The 17,466-nt window shown below is 22.8% G+C and overlaps 4 protein-coding genes, 2 non-coding genes and 1 pseudogene across 7 annotated transcripts; 2 read left to right on the top strand and 5 right to left on the bottom strand.

The window, feature by feature from the left end:
• Nucleotides 1-1,269: 1,269 nt before the first annotated feature.
• TRNAK-CUU (transfer RNA lysine (anticodon CUU)) lies at nucleotides 1,270-1,342 on the top strand. The gene has a single exon. It is a non-coding gene; the product is annotated as a tRNA-Lys (tRNA).
• A 280-nt stretch (nucleotides 1,343-1,622) lies between these two features.
• On the bottom strand, nucleotides 1,623-1,694 carry TRNAM-CAU (transfer RNA methionine (anticodon CAU)). The gene has a single exon. It is a non-coding gene; the product is annotated as a tRNA-Met (tRNA).
• Nucleotides 1,695-2,811: 1,117 nt separating this feature from the next.
• LOC100867725 (uncharacterized) lies at nucleotides 2,812-6,143 on the bottom strand. The gene is made up of 10 exons (XM_012485975.3): nucleotides 5,684-6,143; nucleotides 5,469-5,601; nucleotides 5,262-5,396; nucleotides 4,956-5,189; nucleotides 4,664-4,893; nucleotides 3,982-4,147; nucleotides 3,682-3,924; nucleotides 3,541-3,622; nucleotides 3,232-3,480; nucleotides 2,812-3,152 (listed from the first exon to the last, which is right to left on the bottom strand). The coding sequence occupies exons 1-10, from the start codon at nucleotides 5,902-5,904 to the stop codon at nucleotides 2,932-2,934; spliced, it is 1,914 nt and encodes a 637-aa protein (XP_012341429.2). The 5' UTR covers nucleotides 5,905-6,143; the 3' UTR covers nucleotides 2,812-2,931.
• Nucleotides 5,719-7,544, top strand: LOC147657878 (tubulin polymerization-promoting protein homolog). Its single transcript, XM_086905855.1, has 2 exons — nucleotides 5,719-6,147; nucleotides 6,242-7,544. Exons 1-2 carry the CDS (start codon nucleotides 6,078-6,080, stop codon nucleotides 6,511-6,513), a joined length of 342 nt encoding a protein of 113 aa, XP_086761981.1. The 5' UTR covers nucleotides 5,719-6,077; the 3' UTR covers nucleotides 6,514-7,544.
• On the bottom strand, nucleotides 6,518-10,107 carry Pink1 (PTEN-induced putative kinase 1). The gene is made up of 8 exons (XM_086905854.1): nucleotides 9,997-10,107; nucleotides 9,714-9,911; nucleotides 9,105-9,385; nucleotides 8,502-9,037; nucleotides 8,284-8,406; nucleotides 7,760-8,174; nucleotides 7,583-7,681; nucleotides 6,518-7,508 (listed from the first exon to the last, which is right to left on the bottom strand). The coding sequence occupies exons 2-8, from the start codon at nucleotides 9,847-9,849 to the stop codon at nucleotides 7,254-7,256; spliced, it is 1,845 nt and encodes a 614-aa protein (XP_086761980.1). The 5' UTR covers nucleotides 9,850-9,911; nucleotides 9,997-10,107; the 3' UTR covers nucleotides 6,518-7,253.
• Nucleotides 10,108-10,595: 488 nt separating this feature from the next.
• On the bottom strand, nucleotides 10,596-12,737 carry LOC147657877 (uncharacterized; annotated as a pseudogene). Its single transcript, XR_015291418.1, has 7 exons — nucleotides 12,504-12,737; nucleotides 12,198-12,333; nucleotides 11,969-12,112; nucleotides 11,796-11,803; nucleotides 11,411-11,627; nucleotides 11,100-11,318; nucleotides 10,596-11,034 (listed from the first exon to the last, which is right to left on the bottom strand). The product of XR_015291418.1 is annotated as an uncharacterized LOC147657877 (transcript).
• An 897-nt stretch (nucleotides 12,738-13,634) lies between these two features.
• LOC100867607 (polyadenylate-binding protein-interacting protein 1) lies at nucleotides 13,635-17,409 on the bottom strand. Its single transcript, XM_003693267.4, has 9 exons — nucleotides 17,078-17,409; nucleotides 16,087-16,566; nucleotides 15,860-15,987; nucleotides 15,515-15,775; nucleotides 15,229-15,423; nucleotides 15,053-15,162; nucleotides 14,747-14,975; nucleotides 14,299-14,627; nucleotides 13,635-14,209 (listed from the first exon to the last, which is right to left on the bottom strand). Exons 2-9 carry the CDS (start codon nucleotides 16,235-16,237, stop codon nucleotides 14,086-14,088), a joined length of 1,527 nt encoding a protein of 508 aa, XP_003693315.1. The 5' UTR covers nucleotides 16,238-16,566; nucleotides 17,078-17,409; the 3' UTR covers nucleotides 13,635-14,085.
• Nucleotides 17,410-17,466: the final 57 nt, after the last annotated feature.

Here is a 17,466-nt window from a genome sequence, read left to right as displayed (position 1 = left end):
TCTTCTCAGCGAATCAATTTTTGACAGTAAAAATTTATTAAATATCTGTTTCTTCATAATAACAATTAATATTTGCATAATATTATAATTTTTACAAGATTAAAAATAATAAAAAATTAGATTTCACAAATGAATATTCGATAGTGTTTTTGATATAATATATAATATTTCAAAATATTTTCCTATTTCTTTTATTTTCGGACTAAAAAATTTGAATTAATTAAGAATTCCATCGCTTTCGTAGAGAATAATAATGATAAATAACTTATATCAAATATCTACGTTTTGCAAATATATATATATATATATATATATATATATATATATATATATATATATATATATTATGTTTTGCGAGATCATTCTAAAGATATGAGAATCTGATCTATATTTTTTATAGATCTATATTTTTTAAAAATTAAAATATTTTATATAAAAATAATAAAAATGAAAACTTATATTTTGTTTGTGTTTACGCATCAAAAACAAATAATAGAAGAAAAATAAAAATAAAATAAAAATACTATATAAAAAGAAGATCAAATAATAGAAGAAATTAAATATAAGAAGATAGAATATTAGTTGTATAAGATAGAATAAAAATAAACTATCAGCGCTATCTATTGAGTGTCAAAGACATTTCTTCAAAAGTAGGATAAAATATAATAAGAATTGAAAAGCAGCGCCATCTTAAATATTAAAAATATATAAAATATTTTAAAAATATGAGATGGCGTTCAAGAATCAATTTTTTTATCTCTATTCCCTTTCTATTATTTGTTTTCTTTGTTTACAATTACATTAACTTTATTTGTAGTATTATAAAAATGATCAAACAAGTATAGTTTCTATCTCATTTTGTTAATATAAACATTAATTGCTTATAAGCTTTAATTGATATACTTATATATCAACTTTTATATTTATTTCTAAAATTATTTATAACAAAAATATATTATTTTTCACATATAATTATAGTAAAACGATTTGAAATTCGGTTTCATCTATAAGTAAATATATACATATATATTTAGATGACCCAAAATAGAGATCTCCAGATACGAAAGATTTAATCAATGAATTCTTAATTGATTATGCTTAAAAAAATAGTATTAATATATAATAATAAATTGTGATTAATTGATGATTGCATAAATAAATAATTTATCATAAATAAACATAATTAATCAAGAATATAATTTTATTTTTATAATTTTTTTTAGTAATTTTAAATTGATAATATTTTTGATTAAAAATTACTTTCCAATAGCCCGGCTAGCTCAGTCGGTAGAGCATGAGACTCTTAATCTCAGGGTCGTGGGTTCGAGCCCCACGTTGGGCGATTATTTTTATATTTTACAAATAAAAATGATAATTTTTATGATAGTTTCATAAAATTGATGAGTAATTGTTTAATTATAAATTAAAACATCTTTCATTTTGAATTTATAAATTATTCTCTCATCAAAATTATTTTCATATTTAATATATTTTAACAAAAAATTTAAGTAATTTTATAGTAATTTGAATTATTATATTTATATAGATCATGTATTTTTAATAATAAAAGAAATGAAAAAAAATAAATAAATACAATAAATAAAAAAAAAGATCCACTTTAATAGCAGAGCGTGGTTTCGATCCACGGACCTCTGGGTTATGGGCCCAGCACGCTTCCACTGCGCCACTCTGCTTCGTGAATAAATTCTTTAATTTTTCATTTTATTGAGAAAAATATATTAATTATATTTTAAAAATTTAATTTTTAAATTTTTTAATTTAATTTCTTAAATTTATTATATTTATATCATATTACTTTATTAAATTTATACATTTAATTTTTTTTTAATAATGATATTTTCTAATCTGAAATACATGATATAAAAAAAAATTTATTGAAAAATATTTATATTTTAAATTGCAGAAATATTCTAATATATATTTCTAATATATACTTAAGATACATTTTCTGAACATCGTATAATCGTATAAAAAAATTTAGGTATTTAAAGGTTATCTTGTAATAAATTTTTCTAAATTATATATGAATGACATATTTATTTATTAAAACAAAATAAAAAGCATTATTTTCTTTTTTAATAAGAAAAATTATTATAGCAATTATTATTAATTATATTATAAAAATAATTATAAATTATATTACAATTAAAATTTATATCATATGAACATTTTATGAAATATAATTTTAAACTATAAAATTAAATCATAGAATATTAAATCATAATGTTCTATAGATCAACCTGTAGATCTTATTTAATAATACTTTATACATTACCAAATATAAGTAATAATAAAACTTAAAATAAATAATTTAATGTAATAATTAATGCATTGTTTATAACATGTAAAATTAACATTTAAAAACAGAATTTATCAATTTCATTTAAAACTAAATATTTCACTTTATGATCAACCTTCTACATAATAATCAAGATATATCAAAAAATATACATGCATAAATTCTAACGTTAATTTATATAAAATAAAAAAATATATCTGATATTATACATAAGGCTTTAAAGGCTCAGCATCAAACTTTCAGAAAAATGAAATTAATAATTTAATAATAATTTTATATTCCCATTATTTTAAAGTTATTTTTAAAATTCATGATTTTATATAAACAAATAAACTATCTCATGAAGTTTCTAATTAAATGTTTTTGAAAAAAAAGCAAAAATTAAACAGAAAAAAACAGTATATTAATCGATATAATATAAGAAACAAGATAAAAGAAAAAAGAGATAAAAAAATAAAAGAATAAATAAAAATAAAAATAAATCATTTATATAAAATTCATATTTTTTTATTTTTATTATCTTTTAAATCTTCAATTTATATTTACATATTAATTAATAAAATGATGATAATATTGAAATGAAAAATTCTTATCTTTATTTTTATAAAATCTCATTTACTTCTATTTGCATTTGTACAATTATCTGATGAAGATTTTTTATGAAAATTCTTGCACTTATCCTTTAAACAGATAAAGTTATCTTTTGGTATAATGATTAAATTTTTTGAAGAAGATTGTTGCAAATATTTCTGTAGTAAAGATGAGCTTAACTGCATCCATGAGCATTTGCATGAAACAGATTCTTCTGTGCTTTTTTTTGTTAAACTTGGATCTTTATTTCCAATAAAATTCAATATAAATTATTCATAATATGCCATTCAAATTGATAATATAGATTTGTAGATGCATACCAATTAATTTTAAATCTTCTTCTAAGATATCTTCATTAATATTAATCCATCTTAAAATATTTTTGCGAGTCTTAGAATTGACTTGTTTTACAATATATTCAATATTTTTTGCAGGATCAGGAGGAGATACAATTTTTTTCAAAACTGATTTATCTATAGACCATTCACTACTTTCATCACCTTTACATGTACAACAAGTGCAATTATCTGAATGATCAATATCTCTGCATTTCTCATCATAATCAGAAGCTATAAAAAATTTTAATCATAATTTTTTGTTACTAAAGAAGATATAATAACTATAATTACCCTGACATTTCAAACAATAACAACATCTGCAGTCTTTTATATAATTTTTGCTTAGTTTTGTAGAAATAAGAGATACAGTCAACTAAAAAAAAATATTTTTCAATAAATTTGCTATAAAAAATAATTATAATAAAATCGTACATGTTCCGATTTAATTTCACTTGTAGTTGAATATGTATATTTATAATATGTTTTAATGGAAGCAGGAGTCTTTGAAGAAGTTAATTTCTGCAATTGTGAGGAAAGATAATAAGGAATATTGTTTTCTTTTTCATAACAATTTCCTTCATATTTTGCAAAATACCATCTATGATCTATTTTATATGGTCTAACATCTATATTCTCTTGATTCAAGACTTGAGATAATAACATTCGTTTAACTATCTGTAAATAATCATAATAAAAATTATCCTAATTATTATATATTTTTACTGCTAATACTTTTGCTGATGAATGACCAATGCAATTGCCAAATATTTTCAGCTGTCTTAACATAGGACATTTCTTCAGTGTACATAAAATATTCACCATTCCATTGTCAGTGATTTTATTATATGAAATATCGAGGAATAAAAGTTTCGAAAACGGAATGGAATAACTTAAACTTCTGAAAATTAATTCAATTCATTATTAAGTAGAAATATTTATTTTTTTGAAAAGAAGTTTTGATTATGTCATTAATCTTAAAACTGTGATTGTTTCAGAAATAATGTGACCAATAAATATTGAATTATTTTGATCCATTATCGAATTTTTCATATTAAATTTTGATTTTATTATTTTTTAAAAATATCTTCTAATAATATTCTGGAAGTATATATTCGTTTACATTTATATAAATTAGGAAAGAAAGAGTTGTCAATCAATCCTGGATAGCTTAATGGTTAGAACAATCATCTGGTAAACGAAAAATTCCGATTCGATTTTCTTGTTCAAGTAATCCGATCAGCCAACTCTTTTTCTCCTATATAATAATAAAATAATTTATTCATTTAAAAACATAAATATTTATTATAAATTATATATATTAAATTATATTATAAATACAAAAATATTGCAAAACATTAATATGTATAATGGATCAAAGAAATTTGATATCCCTGGTTCTCATTAAATAATATACCTTGCACCATGATCAGTTATGATATTTCTGCATAAAATTAAAGTTTTCAAAGCTGGTTTTCTTGTCAACCATTTAGAAATATGATCAATACCATAATCACCAATATTGTTACATCCTAAGTCTAATATATGTAATGAATTGTTATATTTTGTATTAAGCATCATATTTTCAATATCATGACAACTAAAGTTGTATTTTTGTAAATGAATTGCTATTAGAGTATTATTGTACTGAACAAAAAGTTTTAATTAATATAAGATTTTTAAAAAAGTAGAAAGAAATATAAAATTACTTTAAGCATATGACCAATCATATCTGCAAAATGAGCAGAATCAAAATAATACATGCATTTTGGATTTGGTCGACTTATATCTAAACTCTTTAGACTTTTATTAGAAATTTCTTGATCTGAGCTTAAAACCATTATGAAATGTATCAAACTGGAAGCAGTTTGATTCACATCAGCAATATTTAAATTATTTATATGTTTATTCTTCAATAAAAAAAGAGCCATATTTCTTAAAGTCTATAAAAATTATTCGATTAAATTTTAATTAATAAATTAATTTAATAAAATATTTTAATAAATATCTTTTACTTGTTCACTGAATTTGTTTGCTTTCAAATTAAGATTTTTTAATTTTAAATCAATCCCAAATTTTATCATATAATTAATTCCTATATCAGAAATATTATTGTTCTGAATATCCAGATCTTGAATAATTTTATACTGCTAATGTTAGAAAATTTTTCAAAATATTTTTAATATTATAATAATTTCTTTTTTAAAGATACTTCATCTTACAAGAAAATGATCGATCAAATTTATAAATCCAGGATTTGAAATATTATTATTGGCCAAATTAAGGTGAGTAATGTCCTGATTCTTTTTCAAAAAAATTAATAAAGCTGGAATATCTTTGTCTTGAAGATTTCTCCTATAATTATTTGTAAAAATATGAAATTTAATTTAATGAATAAGAGAAAATTTAAAATTTTATAATTTATACTTTTACTGACCCAATTTTTTTATTTACAACATGACCACACATATCAAGTTTCTTTTCTGTATTGCAAATTTCTTTACAAAAACACTTGAAGAAACATTGTCCCAAGACAGTTTCATGAATATAAAATGGTTTTACATCCTGCAGCATATTTAATAAATTAACTTTTTCACAACTTGTACATATACATCCAGATAAATATTCATATTTATTAAATTTCGTTATATTATCCATATTTATTATAAATTTTATTAATTCTTTTTAATCCTTCAAAAAAAATTTTTTAAAACTTTTATTTAAATGATATAATAAAAATAGAAGTTGAAATGTTCATATTTTAACTGGAATTATTTTCACTCATAAAAAGTTTTTTAATGAATCACTAATACATTTTCATTTATAAAAAAATGATGGACGACTTTTTTCTTGCAAAAAAAGATGAACCTGAAGTTATTCCATTAGAAGAAATGTTCAAAGGTAAATAAAAAATAATATTTATTGTCGATATCTTAATAAGAACAATAAATAATTGTAATTAATTTTTAATTTAAAAATATTAATTTTTTATCAGCATATTGTGAAATGGATCCAGTTTCTTCTGATTTAAATGTCCAATTGATTCCATTATCACAAAGTGACAAATGGTTAATTTCTGCTCGTATACTCGATATGGTTACACTAACAACTACAGATACAGGTCTTACATTTTTTAAATTTCGAAAAAGGGCTTTATCTTTTGAAGAATATTTAACATATTTAAAAGATTTAGCGGAATTTAAAAATTTAGATTTTGAGGAAATGAAATATAAGATGCAAATATGCGGGAAACCTAGAAAAAACTAATTAATTATATGTTTATAAATACTATATACGAATTTTATTTTTTAATAATAGTTTACAATGTTGAAACTTCCATCTATTATCTAATTTTATTTAAATGTTAAATCTGAATTGGTTAAATAAAATCTTTATTTAAAAAAATTTTTATATTTTGATTTTGATTCTCTCATTGTTTTATTTTGTATGAAACTTTGGAATTTAAAAAATATTATAATATTGTGATTTTGTATGAAACCAATTTGAAAATCATCATGTGTTAATAGAATTTCGGTATCGTGTAATGAATTTTTAAACATTTTCTGTAATAAACTTTTTAATATGAAAAATTGTACTTTTCACATAAAATAATGAATTACTTTGTTAATTTAAATATTTTTGGTAAATATATTGAATAGAATAAAATTGTTAAAGATAAATATGTTTTATAATACTTTTTATAATATGTTTTATAATATTTTTATTTAATTACAAGTTATATGAATCACAAAAAAATCACAACTAAAAATTACATAATCTGTAATTAAAATTATGATTTTTTTGTATTTCTCAGAGTATCAAAAATAAATTAATATAAGAAAAAACAACTGAAGAATATTAACGATAATATAACGATAAAATCGAATATACAAAAATATTTCAATAATCTTCTTTTTTCGTGCCAATAAATAATAGAATATATTTCTTGATATGCAAAACATAAATACTTTCTTTATATTATATTTTTTTGTTTATTGTAAAATATATTATATGTTCTGCTGAATCCATTTTAATGCAGTTCTAATGTTACTAAGCGTAACTCTACCAAGGAAACTAGCAATTAATTGATATTCTGGCATAGTACGTCTTCCACAATATCTAGTAGAAAGTAATCTATTGTAAGAATTCTTTTTTTCAATTTTTTGAACATTTTCAGCTTGCATTATTTCTGATAGTTGTATTGTGGAATTGTGTCCTTCGCAAAGTACTTTTGTAGTTAAACATAAAAGCCACTGTATAACCTGTAAAAAATATTAAAAAATAAAATAAAATGAAAATTGTTTAAATTTGAAAATAAATTTAAGAATATAAATACTTCATTAGTTGATGGTAATTTCCATTCACTTTTGAACCAAATGCTCGGTGCCCATAAGTGTAATTGTACAATAGTTGCTGCGGTTTCTGTATCAAGTCTCTAAAATTAAAATAGCATTAAAAATTAAAAATTTTTTAAACTAAAAATATGTTTAATCATAAGTTAGTTTAATCATACCTTATATAAGCTTTTCGATAATAAATTTTTTATCAATGCAGAAATAATTGTTGGTACATGATTAGGCAAAGGTAGGAGATCTTTCTCGTTATAATTATAATTTTTAAGAGAAGTTCCTTCTTTGTCGTTATGGAACGGATTTTTCATACCAAATAATTCATATGCTATAGTTCCAATTGTCCAAAGATCAGCTTTTGAGTAATTGATACTGGTAAATGGACCAGGTTCTGCTGTAATTATTTCCGGCGCCATTAAAGCTACATTACCGCCTTTATCAATATCATGAGTATTGTAAGGTAGATATAAGCCATGACGTTTGTCTGCTAAACAACATCCAAAATCTGTGATTACCAAAGATGGGCAGTTATCTGTTTCTTCTGACAAATCTAACAGAATATTATCACTCTTGAGGTCACTACATTTTCAAGAACAAAAATGATATATGAAATAAATTATATAAAATATATAATTTAATTAATTTATAATATATTAACATTCTATTTGATTTAATAATATTGATTTACCGATGTGCAATGCCATGTGCATTCAAATGAGTCACACCTTCTAATAATTGAGCCAATAGTAGTATTGATTCTCTTGTGCTCAATCTATGATCATTTAAATATTGTTTCAATGTAATATCATATCTACAATAAAAAAAAAAGAAAAAATAAATAAATAAGAATAAAAGATAATTTAAATATCTGAAATAATTATTTATGAATTATTTTTAGATAGAAACCTTTTCATTAGCAGAAATAAGCTCATATTTCTTCCTGAACCATGAGGATTAATGCGTGCAGGTAATGCATCAGGATACATTTTCCATGAATCCGGTAAAACTGGTACTTTATCCGCAAAAACATAATACATTGCTACAATATTTGGATGTGGTATAAGCTTAATTTTCTTTTCGATCATTTTTATTTCCCATTCAGATAATTCTTCGTCATTTAAATGTTTTCTCGCTGGAAGAGTTTCCCGATACATAGATCTTAAAATTGATGACGCATTTGATTCAGCATCGTAGTTAAACATCATCTTTAATGCTAATGGAAATACAGTTAAATCTTCAGTTTTGTCATCAATTTTTATTTGATTTTGATTTTCACTATTGGGAACATCATTAAATCTTGCTGAATAAACAACTGCTGAACATCCTTTTGCAATAATTGGACCAATTATGAAATTCTTTAAAGTAATTTTTTCTTCATTTTTAATCATTTCATAATTTTTATCATTTTGTGGTGCATTCCATTGCAATTTTGATATAGCTTCCTACAAATATTTTTTTATCAATATATAAAATTTTTATATGTTTTATTTTTTATAAAATAATATTTACTCGTATTTCCCAACATACTCCTTCTAATTCATCGTCTTTTGTTAAAATACCAGTACCAGATGCCAATGATATACCAACCAAAGCAAAAAATGGAGCAGAATCTCCACCAAAGACTAATCTACTAGCAGCTCGTCTACGTAAGTCTGCAGCTAAACTATTAGTTACTCGTTTTAAGATATTATCTACAAAGATTCGTCGAGCATGGGCCCCCAAATATCCAAGATGTTTTCCTGTACTTGATATATTGCTATTACCCGGGGGCAGACAGCCCTGGGACTTACCTATTTTAAGATTAAATCAAATAACAAAATAAAAACATTAATGTCTTTTTATATATATATATTAAAAACAAAAATACTGTATTCAAATATATAATATGATATAACGTATGATATACATATATTCATTAAATAACCTCAAAATTTAAAAAATTAAAATATAAGTAATATAATTTTAAATTCAAAATATCCGAAAATGTATGCAAAGATATATATATATATATATATTTGTTAAATAAGGATATTAAGTCAATTGAAACTTTGTTTTGATGATTAACTATATCAAGTTCTGAGAATCATAAATAAAATTTAATTATATCTAAATACTTACCTACTTGTACAACGTGTATCTTGTCGTGATAATTCCGTAGATGATAATTAGAGTAGAAGCACTCAGTATTTCTAAAGGAATGCAGTAAAGCCCGACCATTTTGTATAAAACGATGGACTGCCGTCCGAATCGACATCTCTTTGCACTTCTAGGTCGAGAAAGCCCAATGGGCTAGCTCCCAAGAAAAATAAATTTTCTCTGTCAAAAGCAACTCGCTATTATTAATTCGATCGTTTCTTAATAATTTTCTATTAATTATATATATTATGATTAAGAAAGTTACAGTGAAATTCTTCCTTTCTTCGTTGATCGTTTTCGTACTCTATCGAACTCTATCGGACTGTCATGGAATCGAATATCCATTTCTATGTATAGGGTGTTTCATTAAAAAAAAAAATGAATTGACATAAAAAATGGAAATTAAAATTTAATAAATATAAAATTTTTTTATCTTTTTAAAAGAATTATGAAATTAGAGAAATAAAATTATGAAATATACCGTATAATTGATTTTTATTATTTCGAAGATAGTTATATTTGAAGAATATAGTAATTTGCAAAATTTTCTGATTTTAATTCTATAATATATATATGAAAAAAAAATACATATAAATATATTCATAGCATTCTAAATCTTTATATAATACGAAATTCAAATAAAAATTAATTATGCTTTAATTCTATCTAAGATAATAGTATATTAATAAGAAAAAAATGAATTATGGTAAAACATCAGCATAGCTTCATTATATAGATAATTATTTTATTATCATATTATAAAATCGAAAAAAAAACAAGCTTAATAAAATATTATACAATTATATATATATTCTATATATCCAGATAAAGTAATTAAATAAATTAATAACTATTTTATTTTTATAATTTTTTTTTTTTTATTAAAGTAATGATATTAATAGATATATATTTTCTCAAAAATTATTAATCTTATAATATTTTTTGAAAAATATTACTCATAATATTATTAATTTTCAATATCGATATCGATAAGCTCAACTATATATCGATTTATTATCAATCAAATTGCAATTATAAAGATCCCTGCGTGTTCCATCCGGACACATACTACAATGTGGCGTCTAAATTACAGATAAACCACACTCTTTTCTAGTGTAAGGATTTTGACAAATCTAATTAATACACGCTTTGTTATCTGGACATTCATTATTAGTAAAATATTCTCTATATTAGCTATTAATTAAAACATTTCCTATATATCCTATGGAACACAAACTTCTTTCCTTTCCTGTGTTATGATAAATCGCGTTTGCTCCACAAGGATTGGGTTTGCATAAACCTCCTAAAGATATTAATAAACATTTAATTTTGAAATCATTTAAATTTATTATAATTAAAATTACTTACTTGCTTCAAATAACCTGCAACTAATGAAAGGATTACCAATCATGTGTTTTGGATAACTACAAACTTGAGTTATGCTTCATAAATTATAATCTGCATTTACACCATATACTCCATCACAAGGATATATTTTGATAAAGACAAGCTGACTTATTTTTTGCATATTCTGATATGCAAAATACATTTTGAATGACAAAATATGAACGGATTTCCTAACCAATTCTATAATAAATTTTTACTCTAATTGTGTACTAATTAATTATAAAACTAGATATAATTATAAAATATTCTTAACTTTTTAGAGTAAAACTTACGTTTAGACAAATATATTTGGTCTGATGATTAACAACCTGACATTCTGCATTTTTACCACATTTACATGAATTTTCACATTTAAAAAAAGATGAACACACAGATGATTAGGGCATTCACATTTTTACATTCATGATGACAACCAGTTAAAGGAGATCCTCTGTAACCTGGAAGACAACTACAAACTGGAACTTCATTCATTATTTCATTAGTATTAGACTTGATTTATAAATAGCTTCTAGAAGAATATTATTAATAACTTTATTAACTTTATTAATATCAATCGTTTTATTGTAAAGAATTTTACTATATGTACATGCAAATGATAAAAAAACATTATTCAAAATTTAAAATTCATATAAAAAAAATATTTTATGTATATATAACTTTTTCATCTTTTTTATAATGTCATATTATAGATCACACAATTTTTCTATTTAAATTAATTTTTTTTCATGCATTAAAATTTTGAATTTCATTATTACTATATATTTTTATAGTAGTTCTTTAATATTATAATATAGAAAAGATATACAAAAATATTATTTACCAGAATCAGCAGAAGAGAAAAGGATCCTCTGTGTATGCAGGAGGACAATAACATGTTGGAATATGATTTTAGTTTCACATAATGCATTCACACATAAACCATTGCAAGGATTTATACATCGGTTATACATTGTTTTTAATACAATCCTCATTGACTAAAAATTAAATTAAAGTATAATTAAATATTTATAAAATATTTTTGAAACATTTAAAATGTTCAAATATTTTTTTAACACTGACTTAAATATTTTATTCTGATACAACGTAAAAGAGAATCTGCTATATGCAAATTCATACAAAAACATCTTGATGTGTCTTCACTGAGAGTGCATTGACTTATTAATTATATTAATTCCACAAATAAAATTTTTGCAACCTAAAAAAAAAACCTAAAAATAAATATAAAATATAAAAATATATAATTAATTTATGATTATAAATTTATATAATTATATAATTATTTAAACAATAAATATTTAATTAAATAATATATTATATAATATATAATTTAATAAAACACATCATGCATCATTTCAAATGATTTACCAATATTTCCAGGTGATAGTATCCTTGACTGGAAATATTCACTGTTAACAATAACAAATATTGAAAGTAGAAATAGAATTATGTTCCATAGATGTTTCATTTTTTTAATATCCTGAACAAAATATTATTTTAAATTTTTTGAAATTCTAATGAATTTTTTAATATTACTTAAATTATTACTTATTAAAAACAATTTATTTCAAATAAAGAGTAATTATCTTTTGAAATTAAATTGTATGGATTAATAGATTTCCAATAAATAGTACAAATGAATGTGATAATGATAGGAAAGCCTTGCTTTTTACATGATTTTCGGTTCCACTTTGAATTTTGCCTACGCATGACACTGATCTTTATAATTATCTCGCCTACTGCTCACAACATTGGATTTCTTCTTATATTATTTATTTCAGAAAATCATGTATCATTAAGCAAATAAAAAATGCTTCAAGAATAATAAAAGCAAGACAATTAAAAATAATTTGATTTTATAATTATTGATTTTATAAAATGGAAGAAAAACAGTCAGCAATGACTTAATTTCGTCTTGATAAAAATGACGTTCTTCCTTTTTATTTTTATTAGTACATAATATATCTCATTACAAAAATTTCTAGTCAAATATTAATATATCGATTGTATAAAATAATAAATTATATTTTAATAAAAATGATGATTTAATTTTATGATTTAGTCAAAAAAAGAATCAACTATTTTTTTATGGATTGATTTTCACTGATCGAAATGTGAAAATAATGACGCAATAAATATATTCGAAAAAAGCACCGTATTATATATTAAATACAGAGAGCATGAATAATCAAATTTTAATATTTGATGAACAATCATTCTTTTATCTCGTCAAAAATGGATCATCCATCAAGCACAATTTTCACATGCATATAATCATTAACAAAATAATCATCATATATATAACTGTTTTTAAAAATTAAATAAAAAATCGGATTTTAAAAATTCATTATATTAAATATTAATTTAAATTTTAAAAAAATTACAAGAAAAAAGATTATAACCTACCAAATTATACCTGCAAAAAAATTAATTAGATATCAAAATTTTGAATTTTAAGTAGTAACTATGGTAGATTGCAAAAAATGATAGAGACAATAATTAATATTTTACCTTATTCATTCGCTTGATTTATTACAATAATTTAAATAACTTAATAATAAATTTTTATATCATAGACAAATAGATTATATTGTTTTCATCTAGGAACAAATTCTTGCATTCTTTGCTAAATTTATGAAACAGTGTACACAATAATAAATGTGGTACAAAAGTAAAGATGTTTATCCGAAATTGCAATGGAAAAAAATATTTTTTAATGATCTGATTTTTTAAAATTTATAAATTATCACTTGAAAGCTATTCATTGGATATTTATTGTGCAAATGCACAAACTGTTCTATTATACCATTAAATTTAGTCTGTATTTCGTTTTACATTATAAAAATTTGTAAACGAAATTTTAGGAAACCACTCTCATAGTTTCCAACTATGAGGCCAACATAATTACATGATAATGATTTATAATAGACAGCCATTGTCATATCTTTAATTATTTCTGTGATTGGTTTTTAATTTGCTTGGGAATATGTTTTAAAAATTCTTCATAAGCTGCATCTATGTCATCGTCCTCTGACATCCATGTTTCATCACCTTCATATCCATGTTCAGATATACTATAGAAAAAAAATATATATATATTATTATATATATATATTATATATATATATATATATATCTTATTTAATGAATTATATGTATGTACATATGATCCTCGATATTCGTTGTACTATCAGGAACTTCTTCTAAAAATTTATTTTCTTCTGGCGTTAATACTTTGCCATCAGGACCATATAAAACAGGTTCATCAATGGCTTGATTAGGATCTAATGATTCTATCGATTCTATTGTTGAGGAATTAAGAGAATTCTGTCCCCAGTTTCCATTCCTTAATTCATGAACACTATGTACCATGTGTCCTATATGTGAGTCCACTCTACCTTCCGTTACAAGCTCTGTCAAAGCTCGCATCATGTTTTCCATTTCTTTGCGACGATTTTCATTTTTATTCTTTTCTAAAGTTTGTCCTGCCAACTACATATTATATCAAAGAAATTAATATCAAGAGAACTTTTATAAAAAATAATATCAATCAAAAAATTTCTTAATTTGATATTTTTGAATATCATAGAAAACTTTTAAATACTATTTACCTTAAGAGCCTGGCAAATATTTTTAACAGAATTCGGTGCAGGTTTTTTTAATATAATAATAATAAATTGAATTAATAAGTCTCCTAAAGTAAACGCAGAAGTGTCATCCATTTGAGTAACCAGTTCAGCTAAGAGTAATATCAATCCATTACACCTCTTTTGTTCTTCTTCACTGTGATCTTCCTTTTGCTGCCAGTTGGAAGTTTGACTGTCTGTTTCATTTTTACACCTGTTGCCAGCTTGTGTTTATTAAATTGAAAGCTTAAATACTTGAAATAAATATTACACTCATATTCAATAACTTACAAAGTACACAAGGTCCATCTAAAAGATGTCTGTTCTATAGAAGTCAAAGTGCTATCCAAAAAGGCACAAAGTCGAGCACCACTGTATCGGAAATTGCCTTCGTTTATAGACTAGAAATAATTTGATGTATAAGTATATAATTTTTTTTTTATTATATGAAAAAAAAATATGAATACCTGTTGAATTATTATTTTCATAATTTCTTTAAACTGACTAGGAAATCCTAAATAAGGTCTAAGATTATTTATAAGAGGTGGCACAATTGAAGTAAAATGTCCTGGATTTAATATCAATGAATGTATAACACTCATTAAATTTTGTGTTATGTTTGCAAATTCAATTAAATAATTATCATCTTCTATATTTGAGTCCTATATAAATATATAATAAATCATATTAACATTATATCAACAATTATCATAATTTTTACTTATTTTTATAACATTTTTTTGAAATATAAACCTGATGTTTGTTTCTATAATCTCCTGAACCGCCATCAAAATGACCAAAATCTTGAATATTTGAAGATTGTTCTTGCTGATGTGAAAGATTATCAAACTGTTGAACTTGTTCTGATTGTTGATAATGTTGAGATGTACTATAATTACATGCAAGATTTTGTTGCATCATTTGCACTTGAAGAGGTATTTCTCGTGCAATTTGCAATCTATCTTGAACTGAATGTTTTTGTAAATATCTTGTAGATGGCTGCTGTTGATGATGCTATATATATATATATATATATCACAAAATAAATAAAAAAAATTTCAATATACAAATGAAAAAATTTAATATAAAAATACTCACTAACTGTTTAATAGGATATGATTTTGGAATAAATTCAGCTGCATGTACAGACAATGTAGAATTCTGAATAATATCATCAAAAGATTTATCCAACTTATTCTGTTCTATATTTTTTGATTCCATTGATCCTATAAGCAAGAAAAATATATTTAAAAATAATAAAGTTAAAATTCAATATAGTTATCACTTTCAGACAAAATTTTTTGCATTATAAGCATCATAGCAACCTGTTTGCATTCCAGATGTAGCATGATGGGGTCTCCTTAATATTGGAATTTCCTGTGAACTTGAGGTCCACGGTCCCCGACCACGACCACGTCCGATCCCACGTCGTTCTATGTCCCCATCTCCACTTCCATCACCTCCGAGAGGATTCATTTTTTCCGCGGCAAAAATTTGATCGGCTGTATGATCACTGGGGGTTAAGTAAAACGACGATGATACCGGTGTGGAAGTGTCACCCGCGACAAGCTTCTAGATGCGCACTTCGTGATTGTGCGTATTTCACCAACATAAGTTCAGTAATTCCGCTAAGTCCGTTAGATCCGTTACCCACGACAAAACGCGTACCGCCTCATAAACAGGATACCAAAAGACGTCTAACAATCCGTTCACAGCAATTTTTTACTCTAATCGACTACGATCGATAGTAAACTCGAGAAGTTGGTTGATAACTCATCATCCGTTTTTCAGATTACAATTATTAACTAAAAGAAATGATTAATATGAATAACCTCGAAATAATAATTTTTAAATAAAAAATCAAATTTAATAGAAAAATATTATTTTATAATTTTTTTATTTAATTTCTTATTTCGCATCATTTTTAATTTTTTAATAAAATAGTATTTTTTTTTATAATTCAAATATATATATATATATATATATATATATATAATATATACACATATATATATATACATATACACAATCATATAATAATACATATAATAATGCTGAATAATATTTAGAAAAATTCCCTCTAAATAATAATTCTTACATATTGAATTTGTATTTTATTATTAATAATATAATGATAATAAATGACCGACATTTTTATAAGGAAATATTTATATAAAATAATACATTTTTAAGATCGATCAAACATGAAAATTTCATATAAAATTCTGATTGAAAGATAGAATCTAAAAAATATTGTATAATCATTGGATTCAAAAATCATTATTTGATATAAGTTGAACTTTTTAAATGTCTCACATTTTTGATATATCTTTTTCGTTATGTTATCGACGCACAAATAGCAAAGTGATTCATTCACAAGAAAGAATTTCGTAGAAAGTGCAACTCAGCATCAATAACAGTAAAAGAAAATTAATAAAAGTAAAATTATTAAATAAAAAAATTGTTTTTTCTTGAGATATATACATTCTATGTTATTGAATTATTGAGTTTTTATAATTTATATTAAAATGAATAAGTTTCATAAATGACTGTTTAGTCATCTATGAAGTGTGAACGTAATCTCAAATTCGACAATTTATGAAAAAATCAAATTGGTTCTGATTATTAAACAAAAAATTCTTGTTGATAAAAAAAGTTTGTTCTCCTCTCTAGTTTTCCATTAGCCTTGGCGGTTACTCGAAAGA

This window comes from Apis florea, unplaced genomic scaffold, assembly GCF_048593485.1.
Source record: "Apis florea isolate Af1SG1 unplaced genomic scaffold, ASM4859348v1 contig_2492_pilon, whole genome shotgun sequence".
Lineage (NCBI taxonomy): Eukaryota > Metazoa > Arthropoda > Insecta > Hymenoptera > Apidae > Apis > Apis florea.
The sequence above is the reverse complement of the archived record's forward strand: the minus strand, read 5'-3'. Positions and strand labels throughout refer to the sequence as shown.

Coding starts and splice junctions, on each gene's coding strand:
- LOC100867725 (XM_012485975.3), bottom strand. CDS start 5,904: ATGGATAATATAACGAAATTTAATAAATATGAATATTTATCTGGATGT. Junction 5,602..5,683: donor GTTGTAAATAAAAAAATTGG/GTCAGTAAAAGT, acceptor AAATAATTATAG/GAGAAATCTTCAAGACAAAG. Junction 4,894..4,955: donor TGATTGGTCATATGCTTAAA/GTAATTTTATAT, acceptor CTTTTTGTTCAG/TACAATAATACTCTAATAGC.
- LOC147657878 (XM_086905855.1), top strand. CDS start 6,078: ATGATGGACGACTTTTTTCTTGCAAAAAAAGATGAACCTGAAGTTATT. Junction 6,148..6,241: donor ATTAGAAGAAATGTTCAAAG/GTAAATAAAAAA, acceptor ATTTTTTATCAG/CATATTGTGAAATGGATCCA.
- Pink1 (XM_086905854.1), bottom strand. CDS start 9,849: ATGTCGATTCGGACGGCAGTCCATCGTTTTATACAAAATGGTCGGGCT. Junction 9,386..9,713: donor GATACACGTTGTACAAGTAG/GTAAGTATTTAG, acceptor ATCTTAAAATAG/GTAAGTCCCAGGGCTGTCTG. Junction 8,175..8,283: donor GCACATGGCATTGCACATCG/GTAAATCAATAT, acceptor TTGAAAATGTAG/TGACCTCAAGAGTGATAATA.
- LOC100867607 (XM_003693267.4), bottom strand. CDS start 16,237: ATGAATCCTCTCGGAGGTGATGGAAGTGGAGATGGGGACATAGAACGA. Junction 15,988..16,086: donor TACATCTGGAATGCAAACAG/GTTGCTATGATG, acceptor TCTTGCTTATAG/GATCAATGGAATCAAAAAAT. Junction 14,976..15,052: donor AGATGGACCTTGTGTACTTT/GTAAGTTATTGA, acceptor AGCTGGCAACAG/GTGTAAAAATGAAACAGACA.